A 23,266-nucleotide genomic window follows, 5' to 3' on the forward strand; every position below is an offset into this window, starting at 1 on the left:
ATGTTTCTCTGTCACCACACCTCAGGTAGTTGAGGTGGTTTCAACAAGATGCCTCGTACAATAGGTCCCAGCGCGATGATACCGAGACGTGTACTGGTAAGCGATTCCACGATGAAATGCCACGTTTCCCCCCCCGCCATCATCGGCTTGAGTCCGGTGTACTTGATAGTAAGCTATACTTGGCCGGCTTTTGGTCGTGAAACTCATACGTGCGTAACGGAATAGCATGACGGCCGATTGATGGTCCGGCCTGGAGACCAACCGGAAGATAGAATCGGGCTGCAAGCTCGAAAAGGAAGTCGGTCGGTTGTCACGCCTCAAGCCACAGATCGACCTGAATCCTGCAGTAAACCCGGCTTGTTGTGTATGGGATGCGACGTGCGCGCGCAGAAGGTCCGCAGGTTTCTAGAACAGCCAGAGGGACTCCTGGTGGCAGCTAGCGCTGCCCTTTTGCAGCCAATACTGGCATGGTCCTTGCATCGTGTAGGTGATTCCGGCGGCGTTGCAGTGAATGAACAGCTGTCATCCCATCCGCAACGAGTGTCTGTGCAAACGGGTCAAACTCTTACAAGTTACTATCCGTACTTCTGCTTGTGGTCAACACTGAGGTGAGGACGACCTCTCCTCCGAACGATGAACCAGTCATGAGTCGCGAACAGCGGCCGCAAGGCGGGCTCTAGTTGTGCCTGGATGGCCAGACGGATAGAATCTTCGATCAACCGCTGTATACGGCGGACCATGTCTTCTTTACCGCAGAAAAATGAGGCGTTGGCTTGAGAACGACCATACTTCCGCATAGAGAAGGAATATTTGCTTCCTGCTCTGTCTATTCGGACCGGAAGCTGTGGGACGGCGTTTATTCCAGAAAACAAAAGTGGTGTATTGGTCGCTGTGGTTGCCTTCTTTGGTTGGGTAATTGCTTGAAACTTGCGGTATTCTAGATGAACGCCTACTCGGGCGGGAGAACCAGCCACTTGCCCCGAGGGGACCAAGTCTAATTTGTCGATCTTGTTAAGAAGGCCCCTGTCAATAGTCGAGAGGGCTGAGGCTTGTCAATGAGAGACCCCTGGACCGACGCATCAATAAGGAATTAGTGATGAAGAACTGCCGTTGCCCCGTCACACCTCTAACAGTGACAGATTCCCACATCCTGGATTGCTGTGTGACCAGTGTTCTCCATGGGCTATGGCCGGCTGCGTAGCATCATAGCTTGCATCGTTAAGAACTGCAGTGGACCGTCATCGATAAGATCGTGATAGAAGCCGGTTGAGCAACATAATATGGCGAACAAATCCTCTGTGGTGATCTGCCGCATAAGCCAAACATCACATTCCTGACCAAGATATTCGATGAGATTCTCTCGAGGAGTGAGTTGCGAGCTTGACAAAATTGTCATCATGGCCTCGGCTCACAGAATGGTCATGCGGTGGGATTTGCGCAGGAATTGATCGAGGATTTTCCCTAGGCTTCGTATAATCGGAACAAGAAAAACCGCGGGGCTTTTCGCGAGCGGCCGCCATATGGGTCTGGCAGAAGGAAGAGGAGCCAACTGACGTGACAATTGATGGGTCTGTTCTCGCGCGGCAAAGCCGGTGCATTTCCCTATCAACGGTCTCTCGGCCGGAGGGTGGGCGAGATATGATTCAGGGACTTTTGCGATGCTGTCGAACATGACAAAATATGAGCCCTTCGCCAAGCCTCACTGGAGAGAAGGGGCGGTAGGCGGGGAAAGGCTTCGGGAACACCATCCGTTCCGAGTGATGATGAGCAAGTCAGAATGGTGAAACCGCGGAAACATGACTCGTGAAGGGAGATGTTCAACGAGTGGCGTAATCAACGTGAGTGACCGAGGCGCCCTCGAGCAACGGGCGCAACCCGAGTCTCGGGACTTTGACGAGATTCAGGGTGATATAAGGTGTGGTCTGGTCCATCTCCGGGACTTGTCACGGCATTTTACGAGGCGCTTGGGCGGCTTCTCGAGTGCCGAGGGTGGAGCGGTGCATTGGCAGGCGGGTGCTAGGCGAAAAGAGCCTTAAGCCGTGGTTGCAATAGCCCACAGCGGATCTCGCCCTTTGATCTCGTGCGAGTGAGTGAGTGAGCCCCGGGCGCGGCTGCAAATCCGGTGCTGTCCGGCTTTAAGAAATGTCGAATTCCATGTCGTTCCTCGGCAGACGCCCAGGGCCAAGAATGTTGCGAGGATCAGATTCAGAGGGGACTCCATTTAATCTGGAGCACTAATCAGGCGATTGGGCTGATCGGACTCTCTCGTTTGCCGAATTACGAAGACGAGGTGGGCTAGAGACCTTTCTCAATTTGCAGTGCTCCCGCCGTAACAGCTAGCGTGTAGTGATCCTGGGCGCGGGTGTGGGTGAGGTAGTGTTGTTGGTGCCATGGTGGTCGTGGGTTTGCCGGTGTTGGCGTTGGCGTTGGCGTTGGCGTCGACCGTCGACATGGAGTGACCGCTGAGTGGATGCCAATTGTGCGGTCCACGAACCCAAGCTAGGATATATCGCACCCTTTCAGCGTATTCGTAGGTCGGTCGGGTGAGTGTCGAGACCCATTTCCGGGGGAGGGTTCACAGTGTTTGTGCCTCTGTAGTGTGCTCGTACGGATACGCCATCGATTCGAGCGCATCGAGGGGGTTTCCCTTTTGCCTTCGGTATGGGACCTCCAGACGAGCAGGGCGAACGCCATGGATTTCCATCCATGGCAAGCTTGGTATTAGCTCCTTGAAATGCGCATCGGTAAAAGAATGTGCCTCTGTGATCTGTCTGTTGTACGCAGTAGTGGGCTGGCCTAGGCTTTGTCGGACAGGCTCCTGAGCCCTGCGGGCTGAGCGAGCATCGAGGTCTCGGCATAGCTTGGATAAAGGTGGCCCTGAACATGTTGGATGTGTCCTCCGTATTGGAACTTACTGCTCGCGAAAGAGGGCGATGGAGAGCGAAGGAGGGGGAAATTGCCATTGCGGCGTCTTGGACTCGTGGGTCTGGAGACAATACCAAAAGGAGGGGGTATGTCCTGAGGTGCATGCAACCATTTCCAGTCCCTTGGGAATTGCTGTCAGCCAAGGGGGGGGGGGGCTAGGCGCCTGGCGCCATGTCTCTCCTTCTTTCTCGAAGCGAGTTGACTAGTAGGGGGGCCGGTATGGGCAAGGGACAGGAGTTGAGCCGAGCGTGGGCCGTCAATTGATCCCGATGAGTGATTGTGCCAGATTTGTGCTGCGTTTGTGGTTATTGGTTTTATGATGTGGGAGATTCTCACCAGATTGAGTATTGATGGAACAGATAGGAAGAGATGTCTTGATGGATCTGCCAGTGGAACTTGTCGTTGGGAATGGGAAAGACACGATGTGGCCTGTGCGGGCAACTCGGGCAGGCAAGCAGTGATGGTTCTTGCCTCAAGTTAAGGTAAGGTATCCGTAAGGTACTTTTTCCGTAGCTAACTTACGTAAGGCAGAGTCCTAGTCCGGCTAGGTACGGAAACTTTCGATCTGCTAGCAAGCAATACCTCATCATCAGGTATCTTACCTTGGCGAAGGAAGGTTGTATACCAATCAGGCGATGCAACAGCACTAAGGTGCACAGAATACGGATATATCATGTTGTATCTGAAGATTGTGTCGTTGTTCCCATCATGACAAGGAAACCGGCACGGGGAGACAAGTAGTGTATGAAAGTTCACAACTGCCGTGCTCTTGCAAAGTTTGAACTCACCGGGCACGTTGGTCTCCACATCGTCAACCGCCGGCCCCCGTGTCCGTACCCGTAGGATGTCCGCAAGGGTAGCAGCGACCGGGGTTTTGGTAGGCAACACTTCATGTTGGTACCTTGCCTTATTACTCTGCATCTGTATTCGTACGGGGACCGTATCCATACTAGGTACCTTGCCTCGAAAACCTAATGGCGTAGCAAAGAACTTTAGCCAAGATTTGTCGGCGCCTTTGAATCCTCATCCTGAGATATTACGTTACCTTCCTTTCGCGAGTAGGCAGGAACGTTAGTCAAGCCCATGAAGCGAGCGGGAGTCCGCCTCAACTTCTCAAGGGTTTTAGGTAGTATCAAGATACTTTGGGCAAGAAGCACTACAAACCTAACCTAAGGGAGCTTGGGGACTGGGGAGGCGTTCGGGCAACTTGAAAGTTTCCCGTCTCCTTCCTTATCTATCCGTGCCCTACATGTAAGGTAAGTAGATAGGTAGGTGGTTGGTACCTCATGAGCCAGCTTTCCGCAAGCGTCCCCTTCCCCTGCCTGGGTTGAGCTTGGAGGGTTCCTTCCTTCATCCTCGCTCGCTCGATGGGTGAATACCTCCATCCCTCCCTCCTTCCTTGCTCGTCAATGGATCCGAGTGGGAAGCCACCTTCGCCTGCCGGCCCCCCTTCCTGTCGCCAAACCATGCCTCCCGGTTTCACCGACAAATTCCAGAATTCCGGATTTCTTCTTCAGGGATTGAATCTACTTAGGTAGCACTCCACGGATACCTGAGTTAGGTCTTGGGGCAATGTTGAATGCGCAGGCATAGCGGGAACCTGGACGGCCCTTCCCTCTTTTTCTTTTTTATTTCATCTCACGTTCCGAACAGGGCAGGCGCGCAGGGTTGGGGTCCTTGTTTCATGCACTTGCCAATCACTCGTACGGGTACCTCTGTTCTTGCACACTCCAAAGAGGTAGGATGTTCCTGCTCCAAGTTGCTCTCTCCTAGACGATTCTTCAACGCGCATTTCTTTTATCAATTTTTTCGTCCTGTTAACTGCCGTCTCCTGCACGTGCACCCCTTGAGTCAGGGTCCTTCCCGCCCGGGTTTGATCTTTCTCCAGTATGACTTATACACTGAGCTATCGAGCCACCGAGCACCAGCTTACCTAGTATCTTACCTAACAGTATCTTCAATCGTTCTTGGGACTCATGGTTGTAACGCCTCGATCATCTCAATAGCCATGTTTTCTTGTCTCAGCCAGAGGCGCTTGAGCTTAACCCAGAATGACAATTGCGTATCTTGGCAAGTGAGATAGATAGAAATGCATTACCTAGTAATCGTTGTGGTTTAGCCCAGAACCTAGGCCCTCAACTTGTCTATTGTGTATGCCTTGACTAAATATCGAGACAGTGAGATTCTATGTCAAGGTCCTGAATAAGAGTCGCCCGCGGCCTTACTAAGGGTCACGATCTTGACATACGCTTATTCTGCCAAGAGACACAGAGGGGCCGTGATCCTCTGGCACCCGTGCACTGCCGTGTTAGTGCACAATCATTGTCTTGGGCTAGAGGTGAGATTATTAGCTAGCGGTTATCGAAACCATTACCTCATTGGGACTTAGTTGCAATGTGGGGGCATTTCTGACCAAAGTGGCTGTCGCCGGTCTCACGCCCTCTCTCCTGATATTGAACGATTGAGCACCTCATCGGCGCGCTACTCCGTCCGGACACGTGTGTGGTGTCTCGTTGCTCGACCACTGGAATGGGCTCCCGGTCACTGACGACTTTACCTTACCCGTCTCGCCCGCCCTCGGATCACACACATGCCCCGGGATTTCCGGTTTCCCGGCTCCGGAGTGAACCTGCACAACTACGGAGTACCCTAGTTCAGACCTTTCATTGTTCTGAATTTTGCCCGGTTATTGTTGGTCGCTGCCATAGTCTGCTCTGTTTATCAATCTGTATGTCTGAAGAAACTGTAAGGCAACTATCTTTCTGCTGGGTAAAATCCCCTTTCCCGGACAAAATTGTCTTGCAACCTTCATACACCCATAGGGACACAATGTCCATGATCTTGGCTTTAGCGCAAGGAAGAAATCGGACATGTAAGTGTAAACGAATATGGTCTCTGTCCTTTCGCGCGTATGGACAAGGAAATACGAACATAGGCAGCCCTCCTTCATGAAGTAACGATGCTGGCTAGGCTAGGCTAGGAGAGGAAAACCTGGACCAGCTGAACGTGTCTCGCGTCTGCGGTACTCAGCATTCCGTGCAGGCAGTCTATATGCAGGTTGCTGTCTAGATCGAGTCGGAATATTACCTCGGTCACAAGCGTCCACTACGGATAGGCGAGCATGTGTGGGAGTTCATGTTCGCTTGCTATGCGGTGTTGTATTGCATAAAGCTGGGTTGCGTTGCGGCTGATGCCACTGACTGGAATCAGTCTTCGTGGGTCGCAGATAATACAACATAGTCATGCGCAAGTTTTTTTCTGCGCAATTTTCGTTTCCTCTCTCAGGGGGGTTTTCTGGCCCAAGTCTAGTTGCCTTGAGCAATAAGCTAATAATCGAATGGTAATCGGGTGCAGAATGTCTCAACCTTCAACCAGAGTAAGGTAGGATGGGGTGTGCCCGCTGCACGGCGGCGTTCGGCGGGATCCAAGATGCAACTAGAATGGCAATGTCTCTTCCCACATGTCAAATGTTATCCGTACGAATGCCTTCTTGGCAACCCTAGAAACATTTTGATGGACAGGCGTAGGCGTATGCATATACTCAGTCATTACCATGGGTTCTGAACAAAAACCCTTCCTAATAACAAGCATTACGAGCAACCTTTTTTTTTTACCTATCCAGCCCGCAAGCGCGATCCCCATGCTTAAGGTTTGATGCCACCCTACGGGACCTGCAGCTACCCTCTCGGATACCCATACACGGCATCTTCCCCGATGCTTCAGACGGACCAATCGCCCGGCCTGCTGTCATTGCTAGAGCCTAGAGTGTGCTGAGCCACCTGAAGATTGAATTGAGTCTATCCTTACCTTGGCGTGATAGCCTGGGGAAGAGAGAAAAAATTGCACGCGGAGACTCCCTCTGCATTGTGCAAGAGGAAAAGGGGTTGCCTTTCCACCTTCCCCGTCGAGGAGACACCCGCCCCTAGACTGCCTTGGGTGGTAGCTCGCTTAGATGTCTCGTCGCTTGGTACCACTCGGTACCGCTCGGTACGTATCTCGCACCATCCATATGATGGTTGACTGTGGAAGGTAAGGTACCTTTGTACTGTGGAATTACAATGTACTGTAGATGAAGCTGCTTCCTTCACACCTCACCGTTGACATTCAGCTTCTCTCCGAATACACAGTCGTTCCCACCATCCTCACCGAGCCGAACATGACGAGAGAACCCATACGGGCCTTGGCAGTCCTGATTATCTGTCACTCTGCGTAGGGCGAGGACGCTACTCAAGCATCGAGTGGCCTACCTACCTGAAGGCTGATCGCCCATGTCCTCTTCGCTTCGCGCCGCGCCACCCCAGAACTCTCTCACTTGTACGTATCTGATAGGTAAGTACAGAGGTACCTCACCACTTCCCTCTCTGGGCTCTCCCTCTCCTCCGTTTCGGATCCGGGTGCGGTGCCTCATCAACGATAAACCATCGCCTGTCTCAGCCTAGAAACCGAGGGACTTTTCATCCAGGGAAAACTGGGTTGCGTTGGTGCACGTTGACGACACTTGCGTTATTAAGCAGCATTTTCCCTGCACATCACTGCTAATTATCCAAAAGTGCTCCGTCGTCCGACTCTTCAATGCAACGCAACCCCAGAGTAACTGCGGCGTCGACCGGTCCGTTGCGACTCTTTGGAGGCATAACCACATCTGCCAACCATGCCAACCTCATGCTGTCCAACTGTCAACATGCACTGCACTTGGTTGGCGCTGTCTATGAATACCTACTCCGTACATACCTCGGTGCCGCCACATGTAGTCGCAGAATCCGCCGACGCCGCCGAGATGAGGGTCCCAGATGGAATGGAATGCCCTGGGCCTGGTGGCGGCCTTCCTTCTTGCTTACGGGCTGCTTTCCATCATCACCCTAGCCAAGATCTTCCCTCGCCTCGTGCTCAACAGTGCAGACACCAAAAGTTCCTCTCAAGGATTTCTCAACTACGGATACTGTATCTTGCCACTATGAGGCAAATAGGGGGAAATAATGCTCCTATGGCACCTCGTTTACGACTGCAAAACTGCAGAGGCCAAGACCTTCGGCCGGTCCCAATGACGGAGGATCCAACAACGGACGGGCAAGTCGGACTCGGAGCCACGGAAAACTCCCAGCTACCGACATCAAGAACGAATGGGGAGCAACCTATCCGTCCCCAACCGCAAGGATGGATGAACATGGACGCTAAACGCTGAAGCGGGCCAGCGGCGCCATCACTAATGATTTTCGTTACGACACACAACCGACAAAGACCAACGACTGGCTCTAGCCTGCCTCTCTTTTCCCCCAGTTTGTTAGCGTCGATGCTACTGCCATTGACGGCTGGCTGGCGGGCTGTTACCGAGCCCGAAAATCACGTCTCGTTCTTGGTCTGTCTCGTCTTGCCAGTTGATCGCCAATCCAAGACTCTGAGAGGCTGCCAAATCCGCCGCCAAGACGAGAGTTTTGTCGGCAGGCACTCATCTTGGCCAAAGGCTCTGTCTGATTGCTGAATACCTATCACTGCGCCTGGCCAGTCATATGGTTGTTACTCTCCATCCTTCCCTCAGCGCTACTCCGAGATATGCGCCTCAGATGTTCTCACAAAATCGAAATTAAGAGAGGATCTATGGGTTTGCAAATTGGCAACGGCCCCTCAGATCATACGATGACACACGAACGCGAAGAAGAATCCGACTGAAGAATAATAATGGTTGATGTCGTTTGTTACAGCACTTGAAAACACGATACATGTGCAGATTTTGTGCATGGTTCGGCAAGCCTCGGTGCGGAATTCCTTCTCTTGAGCTCCATTTTCACGCCGAACTGAGCTACTCTCTGCCCTCGCTGCACGCTGCGCTGCCGGCTGCAGGCCAGCTCAGGTCCGGTCCAGATCTTCGCAGCCCCCGTACCGTCACAGTGTACCCAGGGGGATGGGATCCGCCTAATGAAGACATGCCGGACTCGTCTTATTAGCCTCTGCTATCGCTGCAGGGGATCCAACCTTGTCGTCATGGAGCCCGCAAGGACGTTGTAAGAACTACTTTAGTCCCTCCCAAGACAGGCAGGTAGGTACTTTTGCGCCACAGACTCCCACGCCGGATGGTCAAGTACCTTTTCCTTCTTCTCAGTTCTCACCAGTCCGCCCATTGCTTCATTGCGGTTGATGACCCGGTGTCGTGTCAACTAGAGAAAAGAAGAAGGCTAGCGGACCAGCAACTCTATCCGATGCACAAACTGCACAGCGCTTGGATAAACCCAACTCCCCGACATAATATATCTGTGCTGGGATTGGGCCGATTCACCCAGAGTTCGTCCAAAGTCTACCGGACAATCATCAATCATACTTTATACCTACGAGAATCCGTATGTACAACACGAACATCCTATATGTGTATTGACAAACGCGGCCAACCCAATTACATACCTACTTTGCCTCTTCGTCATTTTCACAATCTCAGGCCTGACGTGATGGGTATTTGTTAGAGACCAAACCCCGCGCGGAGATCCACAGCCACCTCTCTTGGAATGAACCAACAACCGACACACCGTTCTCGTTATTTCCTTTTCTCGCCCGGCAGTCCGAGCCTATCTCGTTACGTCCATGCCGCCATCTGGGCTCATCCTGGGTGGGGCATCATTAGGAAATATTGACCCTCATCGTGCATCCTTCAGACGTCCAACACGCAAAACAACGAAGAATGACACGAAGCACTCGCCGCCGCCGCTGCAGTGCATCGGCCCCGGTTTAGCCAATATCCATAGTCTGGCAATCTTGTCTAGCTTCACGTGTCTTTTGCCTTTTATAATTTGTCTTTACAATGAGCAGAGGCAATTTAAGACATCCGAAACCAAGATGCTCAAGGGAGTGATGAACTTCTTCGTCCTGCTCCGAAAACTATCACTTCTTCTCTTTTGGTCCATATATTCGTGAACACTTCTGCTTGGAGGATTCATGTCCTCATTCCAGTACAAAGTATGGTACTCTCTGTCACGTCGTTGCCAGAATTTGCACCCTCGTCAGACCTTGACCAAGCCTCGCACGTTGTCGCCTTCGCTGCCTCCCCCGTCTTATTCTTCCCGTGCCCCCCTCCCCCCCGGCTTCCAAGGATCCCCAAAGCAAAACCCCCCTACCACCTCTCAATCATCCCTGACCAGCCCTCCAAGAGCGTCTATGTACCGGGAGCTCTCCCTTCGCGGCTTCTTTCTTCTCTGCTTCGCATGTCACCCCTCTGCTGCAACTCACCCCCCATCATCCACTCTCTCCTGGACCCTGGTAAACATGCAGCCAGGGTTCCCTCATCGAGCATAACTTGACCCAACTGCCCCATTTTACCATCGCTGTTCCTTATTGCGCTGCAACGCTAGGTACAGGCCCTATCCGTCAGACTAATGCCATGAGGGAATGCCAGCTGTGTCTCCCTTCGAGATACGTACTCTACACTGTGGTGTAGGTATGGATACACCACAAAGTACATGGTCCGGAGAGATGTACAGAGAGAAAGACAGAGACTCGTCTTCCCTCTCGCAACCATCGACGAGACCACTGTCCCACGCCATGCCGTCGGTGCCGACGAGACGCTAAGTCGGATTAGCTTGGCTTTTAACCCCCCAACCATGATCCTAGCCAAGCCGAAAAGATGGCGGAGACACGGGCAAGGGTCATGGAAGACGCACCGCACGTGTGTGCGCCTAGAACGAACGGTACTTCCTACCCGTCGTGTACACTTGCAGCACTCTATCGGTGCCCCTTCCGGCTCCCTTCCCCAATCTAACAAGCCAAGCCAATCCAGTCTGTTGGTCCTGTTCCTTAGTGTCTCCTTTGGGCCCCTCGGTTTATTTCACTCGCAGCTCGTTACGATGAGTGTGGCCGAAGGGGGGCAACTGGGTAACAGCTCCCGTGAACGTATATACATTTGGGTGGTAAATAGGATGTACATACCTTGAGGCGCTCTCCGCGCCTGCCCTACTGCTCAAAAAGCCACCCGGCTCCATTATAAGCTACCCTCACTCGCCCTCTTCTTCCTCCTTCCGTCCTACTTGTCTCTCCTTGAACGACCAGTCAACCACGTCCAAGTTTGATCGGATACCGTTGCCGACAAGAGACGTGAAGCACTTCTCAAATCAACCGTCTCATCGATCTCGCCATATCACCGACACTCCGCATTCCTGTACGAGCATCTTTGACGACCTTTCGGTTATTGGACTCCTCTCTCTCAAGCCACCCCGGACGTGGCATAAAACCTTAATACCAGCTGTGTGCCAGCCCGGTTTTGTTAGCTTGAATCTTGACCTGAGCAATATAACCTGCCCGTGCCTTCTCCCGGCTTTGCTGTTTGCCTGTCGAGGCCGTGAACTTCGACTCAACTGCATCCCGAGGTGCTCAAGGTCGCCAATGCCAAACGGCTCTCCCATCTACGGCATCAATTCGCCTTCTCAATGGGTATACTAGCTCTGGAACCTCATCCCCGTTTGGCCGCCCCAGACTCTCCGCCCGGGCTGGTTAGCCCATCATCATCATCTTACTCCTCCAGGCCATCTCCTCCTGCCGAAAAGCTCTGGGACGCCAGGTTTGGTCCCATATCCCCTGCCATGTCCAACTACGAACATGGCTCGGCGGCCGATGTGTCGACTGCCGGCAAAGGTGCTGAAGGCGGTTCGTCCCGTAAGGATTCGACACAAAGCGCTCCTCGCCAGCAACTGCCATCACTGAGCAGTCTGTTTGGACCTCCTCCACCACTCCGGCCGTTGCATTCTCCGCTGACCGAGCGGCCGGCCCCTTACCCGGCGACGTCTCCCTTGGACCGCCCGCGTATGCCGCAACCTCACAATGATCGCTCTTATGCCACATCGTACTTCCCGCCTCAGGAAAGCTCTCCAACGATGTCCCAGCCACGGAGTACCTACGATGCCAGGTACGACCACGAGAGGCAGGCCTTGCATGGCTTGTCCCGTTCCTTTTCCGGCCCTGGGTCACCGAGATACCGCGAATCCGAACATATGCGTCCCGAGTCGAGATCTGACGTCGGTTTGGGAAGCAAGTGGTCGATACATCATGACGCTGGAAAGCATGAGTACGCCTTGGTATCCAGAGAGAACCAACCCCCACTACGGGCTTCACATGACAGGATGTCCTACCAGTATTCCAGCAATAAAGACTCTGGCTCTTCTTACCGGGATCAGCGCTCCCCTTCTGGACCTGGTCTTTTGCAGGCATCGGCGTCTGCCAGTACAACGACCTCGGAAGGAATCCCATCGAAGGATGGTCTCGGCCCCAAGATATGGACGGGGAGTCACTTTCTCCCACGATTCGTTCGTGCCGCCGAAGTGCCGGGTGAAGGGATGTGTTATTTCTACGATGATGGAAGTCACTGCAAGACGGTTATTGATGGCGAGGCAGTCAACGCTCACTGGGGTGTGACAAAGGCAGGGAAGCCAAGGAAGAGACTGGCGATTGCGTGTGTCACCTGCAGGGAGAAGAAAATCAAGTGCGACCCTGACTATCCTCGCTGCGTTCAATGCGAGAAATTTGGCCGGATCTGCAAGTTCAAGAACGCGTAAGTGGTTTCAACAAGCAGCTCGCCATCTTTTCATTACTTTACTGACATGGAGATGGCTTTTACAGACCACGAGGTGGCCACAACACCTCCCCATCAACGCCTCCTGCTGAACCAGAGGACTTGAGGCGTCTGGGAGGCTCGGCCAACTCGAACGACATGCACCGACCTGGGAGCAACTCCAGCGCGTCTGTTTCTCCTCGAACCACGTACCGTCAGCCCAGCCCAGAGCCCTCGATGCCTCACAAGAGGATGCGCCTCGGTTTCGACTCGTACCCCTCGATGCCGAGCGACTCTTCCGCCTTGATGAGCCGGACGCTCGAGACGGCAAAGGTCAACGCCTGGCAACACCGCCAGCCAATTGAGCTCCCTCGGATCCACGAGGACGTGCTTCACCGAGCATGGCAATCAGACCCGTAGGTTTCCGACCCGCAGTCAGTTAGCACCGTAATCTCCTCCTTTTTCGTACACACGGACAGCACCATAGCCCTTTGTTTCTTGCCCAAGACACCGTTTAAATTCTAATTGACTGGCAATGCTCACACAAAGTCTCCAGAAGACCTGATGCTCACCTATAGCATCCTCGCCGTCGGGATCACCTTGTCAGGTGGTCCAAGAACAATCGCCTCCGAATACGCTCAGTTCGCACGATATGCGCAGCAACAGCTCCCACCCAGCCTTCAGCTTGCGCAATCTCGACTACTCTTGGCGGTCTATTACATGTCTACGTCTAGAGCCTGCGAAGCAAACGATTTGATCAGTGCGGCCATCTCGATAGACATATTCATCCGGTTACCATGCGAATCGGATGTTTTTCAAAGTCTACAGGAATGAACACGGTCTGCCCACGGATGGAGAGCCAGCAATAATTGTTGAAAGCTCTGTCAGAAGGCTACTCAGCTGGCGTAGATCACTTCCTGGGCAGTTTACCTACAGCCCAAGCAATATGGACCTGGCTGCTCAGGCTGGGACCCTCAGCACATTCCTTACGATTCATCTTCTGTTCCACCACGGTCTCGTAAAGGTTCACCGACACTCGTACGCCTCACGCCGAATCTCGGCAGCAAAACGGATGTCATACCTCTCGAGGATCCAAGAGGAAGCTAAACAGGTACTGCAGATCACGGGCATGTTGAAAGCACTACTCCAAGCTCGGCGAACCCCACTGAGCGCGCCTCCTCCATTCATGAGCCATGTGATACTGGAGGCTGCCGATGTTCTCACTGCCCAGGGTTTATTATCAGACCTTCATATGCTTTTGGATCAATTGGCCGTTGCAAACGCGATAGTCGAAGCTACAAGTATGGTTTGGGCGAGGCACGAATTCATCGGGCCGCACTGGAACATCGACATGACGCTCTACGTCTTCTGCAAGATCTTCAGCCCGGAGCAACACCATCGGTTGGCGCAGCAGTGTTCGCCAACGGAAACGAGGGCAAATGCTGGTAAATGAAGGATCCGATGGACACGACATACTGGCCTATCGCGGACATTGTTTACACGCGGGGCTGAAAGACATACTTCCGCAACCATGGTTGCCATTTCTGTCATTTTCAAATTTGCATTGCATTTCACGGAGTTGGAGGGCGCATTTGGACAATTGCTATTTTTCTGCTTTTAACCCGGGATCGGAGAGACTGTTAACAGTACGGCTGTATATGCAGACAGTTGCTCTCGTTCATCTATGTAACATTATATACCCTGTATATGAGGATATCAATCCAAGGAAACAACGCAACGGCCGAGCGCAGCCGAGAAGAGGAATAGGACGTGTGCCCCATGTGGTTGAGAGAATATTGGCAGGCAGCCTATGGAGGACACCCTAGGCAACATGACATGTAAACACGATACCTACAGTATGTAGACGAAAGAGGGGCGATGAGAACACACCACCCAAGCACTTTGGCCGAACCACGCACACAGTCTCCATCTTGTTCTGCCCTATGTCATCCCTTTGTACCGTGAACACTGCAGAATGGGGGAGGGATCGGTCTGCATGTCTCAGGTCAGTCGCATGATTGGCATGCGGAAGGCGGCATGCGGTATGTGTCGGCTCGGCTTCTCAACGGTGCGTCTAAATCCCGGGATGCAACTCTACCTCAGGTACTTGACCATGATCAGCGGTAGACAGGAGCTGGGGCTGAGAAAGAGGGCGGTCTCAGCCGATACCTACACCACACGAGTAGGGTCAGCAAAGAGAGAGGAAAGACGACGGGGGCTGATGACGGCGGTCCTTTTTCGTCTCTGTTTTTTTTTTTTTTTTTTGCCACAACTCTCTGCAAAGTTTTTGTAACCTCGATCAACCTTCACTTGCACGTTCAACGGAACCTTGTCTAGTTTTGATCCTGCCTACGGATACCTGAGCTAGTTCTTGGCGAACAAAAAGTCGTTGGAGCGGAACCGCGAGCGAACCAACGACGACCTGAATCGGGTTGTCGGACCGGTGAGGCGGAACCACACACCGGTCGTGGAGACGACCACCACCACCGCCAGCTCCTGCTGATGGTGCAGAAAATACCTTAGCACGCAGATTCTGAAGCAAGTATGTACGCAGTACGTTGTTGCCCCTCGGCATCCCTCAGTGGAGAGTCCAATCTCGCGGTGCTGCACGAAAGCAGATACGACATGCAATGCAATGCGGTGTCTCTCTTTTTTTCTTTCCTTCTCCCCTTCGCTGTTGGTCTCGTCTCGGTACATACAACTCTGCAGATGTGCAGATTTTACTAGAGAGAAATAGGAAGAAAAGAAGGAGGAAAAGTGCCAAACAACTCAAAGTCTCAATCACCATTGCCCCCTCCTCCCCCTTCCTTTTTTTTCTTCTTCTTTTCTTCGTGTACCCTTGGCTTTTAGCCTGCTGGATCTTGGGGGAGGGATCGGTTACTTCTCTGCATTTTTTTCCATCTCATCTTCTTCTTTGCATCTTTGCTTTCTCGTTCCCCCTGTACAGAGTACTTGCAGTTTGCTGTTCTGTTGAATTTTCTGCATGGGTACGGTACGCGGAGGGCTTGGATAGGCGCGGAAGACGAGAGTCGTCGAGGGGTCTTGCCAGGCCAACGGTATCTGTACCCTTACTGTCTGCACGTATGGAGTACATGTTCACTTACAGGAAGATGAGTGATGGTAATCAGGAAGGGGAGAGAGAAAAGCGGCTTTTGGGAGAGGGTGTGTGTGCTGTTCCCTCCTCCCATCGTCTCTCCCAAGTTCTTAGCCCCCTCCCTCCATCTCATCCCATCCATTTATTTCATGATCCTAGTGGGCCATGCCATCCACGGACCACAACACACATTCCACCCTGACTTGCTCAGTTGGTTGCTCCCTACTTTAAAACTCCCGCTTCCCGAAAAGAGCCGCACAATGATTTGATTTCGCCCGGTTCTGGTAGTTTGTGTCTTGCCCTTGCGATTTCCCATGTCTCAATCCCCCACTCCGCTTCCCCCCCCCCCCCTTCCCATACCTGCCTGCCGGCTTATAAGACATGGTCTCGGAAGCTTGGGCCATGATGTGCAGAGGTGCCAGAGTCAAGTCAGACACGGACACGGAGGATGGGAATAACCGGATCTGAGATCTCTCACACTGAGCTACGGATAATCCGCTGTTATTTAGGTAGTTGAACGGATACGGATCTTATCTATATTCGTATACTTTCAGTGGGCGCGTCATTCTTTTTGTGAGCCATCTATCAATAGGTTGATTGCGAATTCTCCGCTCCTCGTGTCGCGATCGCCAAGCTTTTGGGGGCACACTGGGCTAGATGCCGTTGACTTCCGGGCCGTGGACTGGACGACGGGACAATCAGGAGCCTTTTGCCGCTTCATACAGTGCGCCGACGGTTTTGCTAGTATTTACTATTTCCTAGTCTAGGTCGGAGAAAGTCCTCTTGAACGGTTGCGCTCCAGTCGGGTGAGATTTGCATTCACTCCGGGAGCGATACCCGGTCGTTGTAGCTGGTCATGGTCGGTGAAATCGAGATTTGAGATTTGAGATTGAGAGAGAAAACGTGAGTTGTTCTTCGGCATCCCGTCGTTTAACAAGAGTGCAGGTTCAGGTCCAGCCCCCGGACCCCCCAGCCTAATTCGGGGTTTTTGAATGAGATGCCGGGTAAATGTGCGCTGGATTGATGGGAGGCTGGCTCTGGTATTCAATGTCCGACCAACTCTTTTCACAATGAGGCCCTGTTTTGCCCATTTTCTCTGCGTCTGTGTCTGTCCGGTCTCCCACATTGCCACGCCCCGGTCGTGGAGTCGTGGAATCCCTGAATATGGGCGGATAGAAAATCAAATAGGTTCCATGGATTCAGGCCAGGGGTGAAGGGTTTCCCGCGCGCGCTATACGGATACTACTTAGTGTACGGAGCACAAGAAACCTGGAAAGCTACCTACCCATTTTCTGCCCGTGCGCTGCTCGTTTGTCTTTCACTCAATCGGTTTCCCGCCCGAACTCGGTAAGGCCCTCTTAGGACGGTACGAAGTACTCCGTACATGGACGATGGAAGGATCATGGTGTAATCCGAAATTCGGCTCCGAGGCGGATGAACTACCCTTGACGGGGGCCCGTTTGCGTTTTTGCTTACCTCACCCTCCTCCGGGCCTCGGGACTGACGACCTTCGGAGTTCACCCCCCCCCCCCCTTCTCACCCCCTGGAAACGGGCAGACGGGGTTCGGATACGGAAATTTGCTATCACGTGCAAAGCCGCATACGACAGCGGGAGATATGTAGTATCGTAGAATAGAGAAGTCGTGTCCGTAGCGGAATGATAGGGATGTGTCAGCCGGACATAAACTTTTACAGTACCGGCCGGCCGGCGATACCCGTTCTCGAGAAGCAGGAAAACATCGGGGAACGTGGGGACTTTACAGGCCAAGGTACCTATCCGTACATACATAGTACATCGGTACTGGACAGGTGGTGGGCTCTCCATCTCCCCGCCGGCTATCGGCCGCGCCAGTGAGAAATGAGGGATTACCTAACATTACCATTTTACTATGCATTACTGTGTAGAAGCCCACCAACAAGAGAAGTGATCAGACAGCCGCATGAATCGCATCGCTACGCGGGCGCCACAGAATTTAAAAATCCCCGCCGGGGGTTTCGGGTAGCCTTTTCGAGGTGTCCCGGTCTCTCTCACTCCCGCTCGGCGCCGGGGCCAAGGTCCGCAGCGAGCGCCGAGGAGGGCTTGAACTTTTTTGAGTGAATCAACTACCGAGAGAGAGATATGGATACCTGTCTGCAATTGCCAATTACCAATCTGCGCCTCATCTTGCGAAGTTCGCACTCCCTCAACTCACTGGGGCACCTTTTTACGATCCCGCGGAAACTTGTCGTATTATTCATCGTATGGAGGTACTCGTGCATCTGATGAAAACTGACCCGTTTTTTTGTTCTCTCTTCCTGTTCGATTGGTGACGTCGATCGCGGCTCTGTGTCTGACTGAGGTGTTGCGGACGCCACCCACCACCCCCTTCTGGTACACGCACGCCCGGCATCTCGTCGGAATCCCGGCATAGTAAAAGAGTGCACACTTGGCATTGCATTGGCGAGAAGACGTATCCGGGTATCACATATCGAAAGGGACATGATGCATTCGATAGCGAGAGCCGCACCGCGTCTCACGCGAGGCCATCGCGCGGCGGCCATCTCATCCCCGTCAGTGTCGTCATCAACGTCATCGCTACCGACGCGGCGGCAGCAGCAACAGCAGCAGCAGCAGCAGCGCACCTTCTCTACCAGCGTGAGCTTCTGGTCATCTTCAGCATCGCCATCATCGTCCTCGTCCCCAAAGTCGAAGGCAAGGCCACAGGCAAGCAGGCCATCGGCGCCTCCGCCGCCGTTCGAGCTCGTCCCGACATGTCCGTCGCCGACGTGCGAGTGCGCCGCGACGCCGGCGATGCCCGAGGGCTTGGACATTGACTTCAAGAGCCCGCTCAATGGTGTCGTCTCGGGGTACGCCGAGCAGGTGCTCGTGTGCACGGGGCAGGACGATTGGGTGTCGAGGATCGAGGAGGAGAATAGCGGGGATAACCTCGCGGCGGATTTGAAGGAGTTGTTTGGCCGCGGGGGGGAGTATAGCGATGTAAGTTTTCTCTCGATGATCTTCTCATTCTTCTTCTACTTCCATCGCTGCTGCTATGGGGCAGTTAATACTTGGAACGCACGTACGAGTGTACGTGCCTCGTGGATTTCTGAGGCCCAGCACATTCTGGAGCATCGTCAGTTATGTCTCTTGGTGCCGTAAAGATTCTTCCTTACGTCTCTCGTGGACCTTTATTCAAGATTGTATGAGAACACCTTGGGCTGACGGTAAGTGAAACCTCCCGCCAAACCAACAGCCCTGGCACAACATCTCAACCCTAAACGCCTCTTTCCCCTCCTCCGTGCCCCAACGGAGCGAGCTGCAGACCACGAGCGCCTACCTCCTCCCGAGCTTCAAGTACGTGCCCTTCTTACCGCGCGTCAGTTTCGACAGCGTCCAGGCCCTCGCAAAGGGCTACCTGCTGCCCGAGAAGCTGCACAAGATGCACGACGGGAGCCTGTCGCCCGTCCACCGGGACCGGCTGACGCGCAAGGAGGCCTACCGGTCGCTGCTGTACGGGGTTCGGGACGTGGAGGAGGTGCTGGTTTTGATTTGCGGGCACGGCGGGCGGGATATGCGGTGCGGCGTCATGGGGCCCGTGTTGAGGGATGAGTTTGAGAAGAGGTTTGAGGGGGTTGGGGTTGGTGTTTTGAGGGGACCTGTTGTGGTTGATGAGAGTGGTGAGGGGGCTGGGAGGATTGCGGCGCCTGAGGCGTCTGAGGACGGTGAGAGGAGGTATCAGAAAATGTCGGCGAGGGTTGGGTTGATTAGCCATATTGGCGGGCACAAGTTTGCGGGGAATATCATTATCTATATCCCGCCCGGGCAGTTTATGGCTAATGGGGAGAAGCATCCTCTGGCCGGGAAGGGGATCTGGTATGGTCGGGTTGAGCCGAAGCACGTTGAGGGTATCGTCAACGAGACGGTTCTCGGGGGCCGAGTCGTTGCTGACATGTTTCGGGGTGGTATTGATGAGGATAGAAAGATCATCAGACTTTGATAGAGGGGATGTGTCTGCGTAGGGAAGTTGGCAGGGTGTAAGAGTTGCTTGTATCATAACGTAGAGCGTGGGACATCTCCACGACGGCACAGGGAGTTTCATGATTTTCAGACTTGGTAGAGATTTAAGCATCCTAGGCGCAGACTTTCTAGGTTCATATGAGAGACTTCAATGGCAGAAACACTGAAACACTTTCATCATCATAAAGACCGCCTACGAGATGCTCAGATGCTATATAACCAGGGCTCTCGACCCCTCCTCCATACATTTGCACAAAGATAGTTTCCTGGCTTCATTACGGTAGAGGAAGACGCAGTTTCTTGCGCTCCAGGGCAGAGAGGTCGTTCTACTTGGTGCCAGTTCTTGGGCCCAAGGTCGGTGGCTGCTTTTGAGCAAGATCGAGGCGTCCTTCACGCTACGACACTCGTGCCCCGAACGTATTCGTGAGTGAACATTCTCTGGTAACTCCGTGAGGAGTGATATGAGACTATAAAGGGTGATTTGAGACCGTAAAGGGTGATGTGAGGCCATGAAGAGTGGTGTAAGGTCATAAAGAGTGATGTGAGATCGTTCAATTAGCTTAAACTAATGACAACGATAAATACCAGAGCCAATAGTATGGTTTGACTTGCTCAAAAGCACAATCAGCCCGCAGGCAGCCTTTCAGAAATGTTACTCTAGGGCCATGGCGTTGAGAAAGAAAATGCTTACACGAACAAAAAACGTCGAGATCCTACTACAATAAGCTCTAACGGGAAAAGATAACAGGAGAATACTAAGAAGCATAATGACTGTAAAAACACGTCAAGACTCTCTATCTAAAGTGCAACTTTTCAGAACCACCTTCGCCTTCCCCCTATAGTACTCATCCTTACGCACGTATTAGTGATTATAGAGTATCCTTGAACACCGAGAAGGGAGGAGTCAAGCTTTTGAACTTGAGGTTGTGGATGTCTGCTCAGCCCTCTGTCAGAGCTGCAAACTTTCACATATCACAAACGCCATTGATCAGTCATCCGGTTCCAAGGCTTGCCAGTTCGATGGACAACAGATCGTCGCCCATATCAATCTACAGACGGGTTTTTATGCTCTGCTCGCGTGATTTGAGACCATGGCTGAGCTGGAATGAGAGATTCAGCGTGTGACCTCATAAGATCACTTACACCTATCTACAGCAGTATGAGAGCCAGATATCAAGTATTACACTCTCAGTACTTGATAGAAGGCTCCTGTGGAATCTCATTCGAACTAAAAGATCTGGGGCAGCGTCCTCCTCAGAAAACAGCACTCGCACAAGCTAGTCAGGGACGACAAAGAGATCATCCTGAGCGCCATCAATGTACCAACTTATGTGTCTTGCAGCTTGACGAAAGAGCAGCTATTTGAAATATCTGCATATTTCACCCTCTGTGGAGTAGCAAATTATTTGAAACGACTTCTACAAAGCTGCATACTTGAGTACCCCTTGCCTTGCGGGACCTGATGTGATTTCTGGTTTGAGGTCAATTTCACTTACAATTTGTCCCAGTGCCGTGTGAAATCCATTGACGAAGTAGTTTACTACATCCGAAACTACCTGAACCAAGATTTCCATTCAATCAAGTGTTGACTACGTCAAAATAGTGTTGAACAAATATATCTATCGATAATAGGCGTGTAAGTGTTTCTTGACCGAAGTCAATCAAGCGACTCACGTGACCGTGCGCATCTCAGTTTCGCTCAGCCAAACTAGCCCACTTGTAGCTTTCATCATCGACTTTCGTCACCACCCATTGCACCTCTTTCTCGAAAGAGATTATTGGAGAAGCTACGCGCCAATTTATTCAGAAAGCGTCTACTCCTAATCAGACCAGGTGGTGCTGGGAAACTGATGGGGGCTTCTACATTCATCTCTGCCGGCGGCGCGGCTCTCCGGCCGGTTGCCGGGCGCTCACTCATCCATATCCGACCTCAGCTCCGTGCCACTCCGGCCGCCGCAGCTGCATCCCGGTCAACGACACTGGCAACAACTTCACTGTATCCGACACAGCACCCATCACGCCACTCTTCAGCCTGGACAATTCGGCGAATGACACCAACATCACCATCCGCACTCTCATCCTCAACAACAACGCGTTACCACCGCCTCAAATCCACGACACCTTCACCCACCGCCCCTCAACCCCATCGCCCCCCCAAACACAGGGCTAGAACCTTCATAAGCCCCCGTTACCTCCCCGTCCTCCTCCTCCTCGCAGTAGGCGGCATAGCATGGGATGCCCAATGGCTCTTCCCCTCCACCCCGCAATCCAACGACCCAGCCGAGCAAACAGCCCTCGGCCCAGCCCGCAAGTTCATCCCATTTGACGTCGTCGCCCGCGAGCAGGTCTCCCCGACCTCCTTCATCCTAACCCTCAAGGCACCGCCTTCGTCCCACAGCAGCAACGTCCCAAGCGTATCCTCCCTCTGGGACATCTTCGACCTATGGTGCGTAGAGGTGAAGCAGCCTCAGATCCAGGTCGCGAGGGAGTATACGCCCCTCCCTCCCGTCCCGGGCTCCTCCTATGACGAGGACACTCTCCGCCTCTACGTTCGCGCCGTACGAGGGGGTGAAGTTTCAACATATCTGAGCCGTCTAGGACCCCCTTCCTCACCATCAGATGGCCCAGCAACAAAGGGCGATAAAGTCGAACTCCGCGGTCCACACGGCGAGTTCGACCTCCGCTCCCGCCTGGGCAAACGAGGCGACCGCGTCGTGTTCCTCGCAGGCGGAACGGGCATCGCGAGCGCACTACAAGCCGCGCACGCCGTCCTCCCGCTCGCAGATGGACCGTCCATGACCATCTTCTGGGCCGTCAGGAGCCGCGATGAGATTCGAGAGCAGCTGGTCGGGGGGCATACCGTGCCGCCACAGGTGAAGCCATCGTCATCGTCGCCGTCGGGAAGCTGGTGGAATCCCTTCTCTTCATCATCGACAAACACCCCCGGATCCCAGGCCGAGGCCCTCCTCTCCGCAGATACACTCGCCGCCCCCTCGCCTATAAGCAGGGACCTCCTCGCCCTCAAAGTGAAATACGGCGACAAGCTCGACGTCCGCGTGGTAGTAGACCAAGAAGGCACCGCCGTCCGCGAAGCAGACCTCTCCGCCGCGCTCACTCTCCAATCCTCCCCCACGACTTCTGCTGGTACAACGCCGACACACGCCGTTGAAGGCTGCAGATTCCACTCTCAGACAGCACACGTCGGCATGGTCGACGGCGCGCCCAACGCCGGGAAGAGGAGCCTTTTCAAGCAGGACGACTGCGCTTGCTCCGCCGACGACGCCGCGCCGCGGGGAAAGAACGTCTTTGTGGTTTCCGGGCCCGAGGGTTTCGTCCAGGCGTACGCTGGCGCCAAGCTGTGGCGGGACGGCGGGCAGCTGCAAGGGCCTGTGGGGGGTAAGTTGGGCGCGATGCAGAGGCGGAACCCGGATATCTTGAAGGACTGGATTGTTCTCAAGTTGTAGGAGTAAAAAACTCACCAGGGTGAGGGATTTCATTTCTCATCTCAGAGCGAAGCCATGTAAAACACACCGAGGCAAAAAAAGGGAGCAGGACGTTGCCCAATAAACTCAAGTTTCGATAACGCTGTCTAATTCTTCTGGGCTGTCGATAGTTCCATCCAAATAATGCCGTACAAACTTGGGAAAGAACAGTTTCCCAGGCCCCCCCGTCAAACTCCGCCTAATAATGCAAAAACCGCAGCGGCCGTTCCCTTTGAATGGCCGCG

At 53.3% G+C, this 23,266-nt stretch overlaps 8 protein-coding genes across 8 annotated transcripts; 6 read left to right on the forward strand and 2 right to left on the reverse strand.

The window, feature by feature from the left end:
* Positions 1-2,032: 2,032 nt before the first annotated feature.
* Positions 2,033-3,600, reverse strand: CPAR01_08467 (uncharacterized protein; the record flags this gene model as incomplete). Its single annotated transcript, XM_060492735.1, has 5 exons — positions 2,033-2,070; positions 2,335-2,516; positions 2,610-2,877; positions 3,448-3,460; positions 3,508-3,600. 5 exons carry the CDS (start codon positions 3,598-3,600, stop codon positions 2,033-2,035), a joined length of 594 nt encoding a protein of 197 aa, XP_060349105.1.
* A 5,895-nt stretch (positions 3,601-9,495) lies between these two features.
* On the forward strand, positions 9,496-9,825 carry CPAR01_08468 (uncharacterized protein; the record flags this gene model as incomplete). Its single annotated transcript, XM_060492736.1, has 1 exon — positions 9,496-9,825. One exon carries the CDS (start codon positions 9,496-9,498, stop codon positions 9,823-9,825), a length of 330 nt encoding a protein of 109 aa, XP_060349106.1.
* A 44-nt stretch (positions 9,826-9,869) lies between these two features.
* CPAR01_08469 (uncharacterized protein) lies at positions 9,870-10,838 on the forward strand (the record flags this gene model as incomplete). The annotated part of the gene is made up of 2 exons (XM_060492737.1): positions 9,870-10,114; positions 10,346-10,838. The coding sequence occupies 2 exons, from the start codon at positions 9,870-9,872 to the stop codon at positions 10,836-10,838; spliced, it is 738 nt and encodes a 245-aa protein (XP_060349107.1).
* Positions 10,839-11,330: 492 nt separating this feature from the next.
* CPAR01_08470 (fungal specific transcription factor) lies at positions 11,331-13,901 on the forward strand (the record flags this gene model as incomplete). The annotated part of the gene is made up of 4 exons (XM_060492738.1): positions 11,331-12,448; positions 12,517-12,864; positions 13,027-13,208; positions 13,270-13,901. 4 exons carry the CDS (start codon positions 11,331-11,333, stop codon positions 13,899-13,901), a joined length of 2,280 nt encoding a protein of 759 aa, XP_060349108.1.
* Positions 13,902-15,078: 1,177 nt separating this feature from the next.
* Positions 15,079-15,744, forward strand: CPAR01_08471 (uncharacterized protein; the record flags this gene model as incomplete). Its single annotated transcript, XM_060492739.1, has 1 exon — positions 15,079-15,744. The coding sequence occupies one exon, from the start codon at positions 15,079-15,081 to the stop codon at positions 15,742-15,744; it is 666 nt and encodes a 221-aa protein (XP_060349109.1).
* A 2,589-nt stretch (positions 15,745-18,333) lies between these two features.
* CPAR01_08472 (uncharacterized protein) lies at positions 18,334-19,519 on the forward strand (the record flags this gene model as incomplete). Its single annotated transcript, XM_060492740.1, has 2 exons — positions 18,334-18,519; positions 18,776-19,519. 2 exons carry the CDS (start codon positions 18,334-18,336, stop codon positions 19,517-19,519), a joined length of 930 nt encoding a protein of 309 aa, XP_060349110.1.
* Positions 18,890-19,621, reverse strand: CPAR01_08473 (uncharacterized protein; the record flags this gene model as incomplete). The annotated part of the gene is made up of 1 exon (XM_060492741.1): positions 18,890-19,621. The coding sequence occupies one exon, from the start codon at positions 19,619-19,621 to the stop codon at positions 18,890-18,892; it is 732 nt and encodes a 243-aa protein (XP_060349111.1).
* A 1,768-nt stretch (positions 19,622-21,389) lies between these two features.
* Positions 21,390-23,003, forward strand: CPAR01_08474 (oxidoreductase FAD-binding domain-containing protein; the record flags this gene model as incomplete). Its single annotated transcript, XM_060492742.1, has 1 exon — positions 21,390-23,003. One exon carries the CDS (start codon positions 21,390-21,392, stop codon positions 23,001-23,003), a length of 1,614 nt encoding a protein of 537 aa, XP_060349112.1.
* Between the last annotated feature and the right edge of the window lie 263 nt (positions 23,004-23,266).

The sequence above is a fragment of the Colletotrichum paranaense genome (genome assembly GCF_030867605.1).
Source record: "Colletotrichum paranaense strain IMI 384185 chromosome Unknown Scaffold_6.1, whole genome shotgun sequence".
Lineage (NCBI taxonomy): Eukaryota > Fungi > Ascomycota > Sordariomycetes > Glomerellales > Glomerellaceae > Colletotrichum > Colletotrichum paranaense.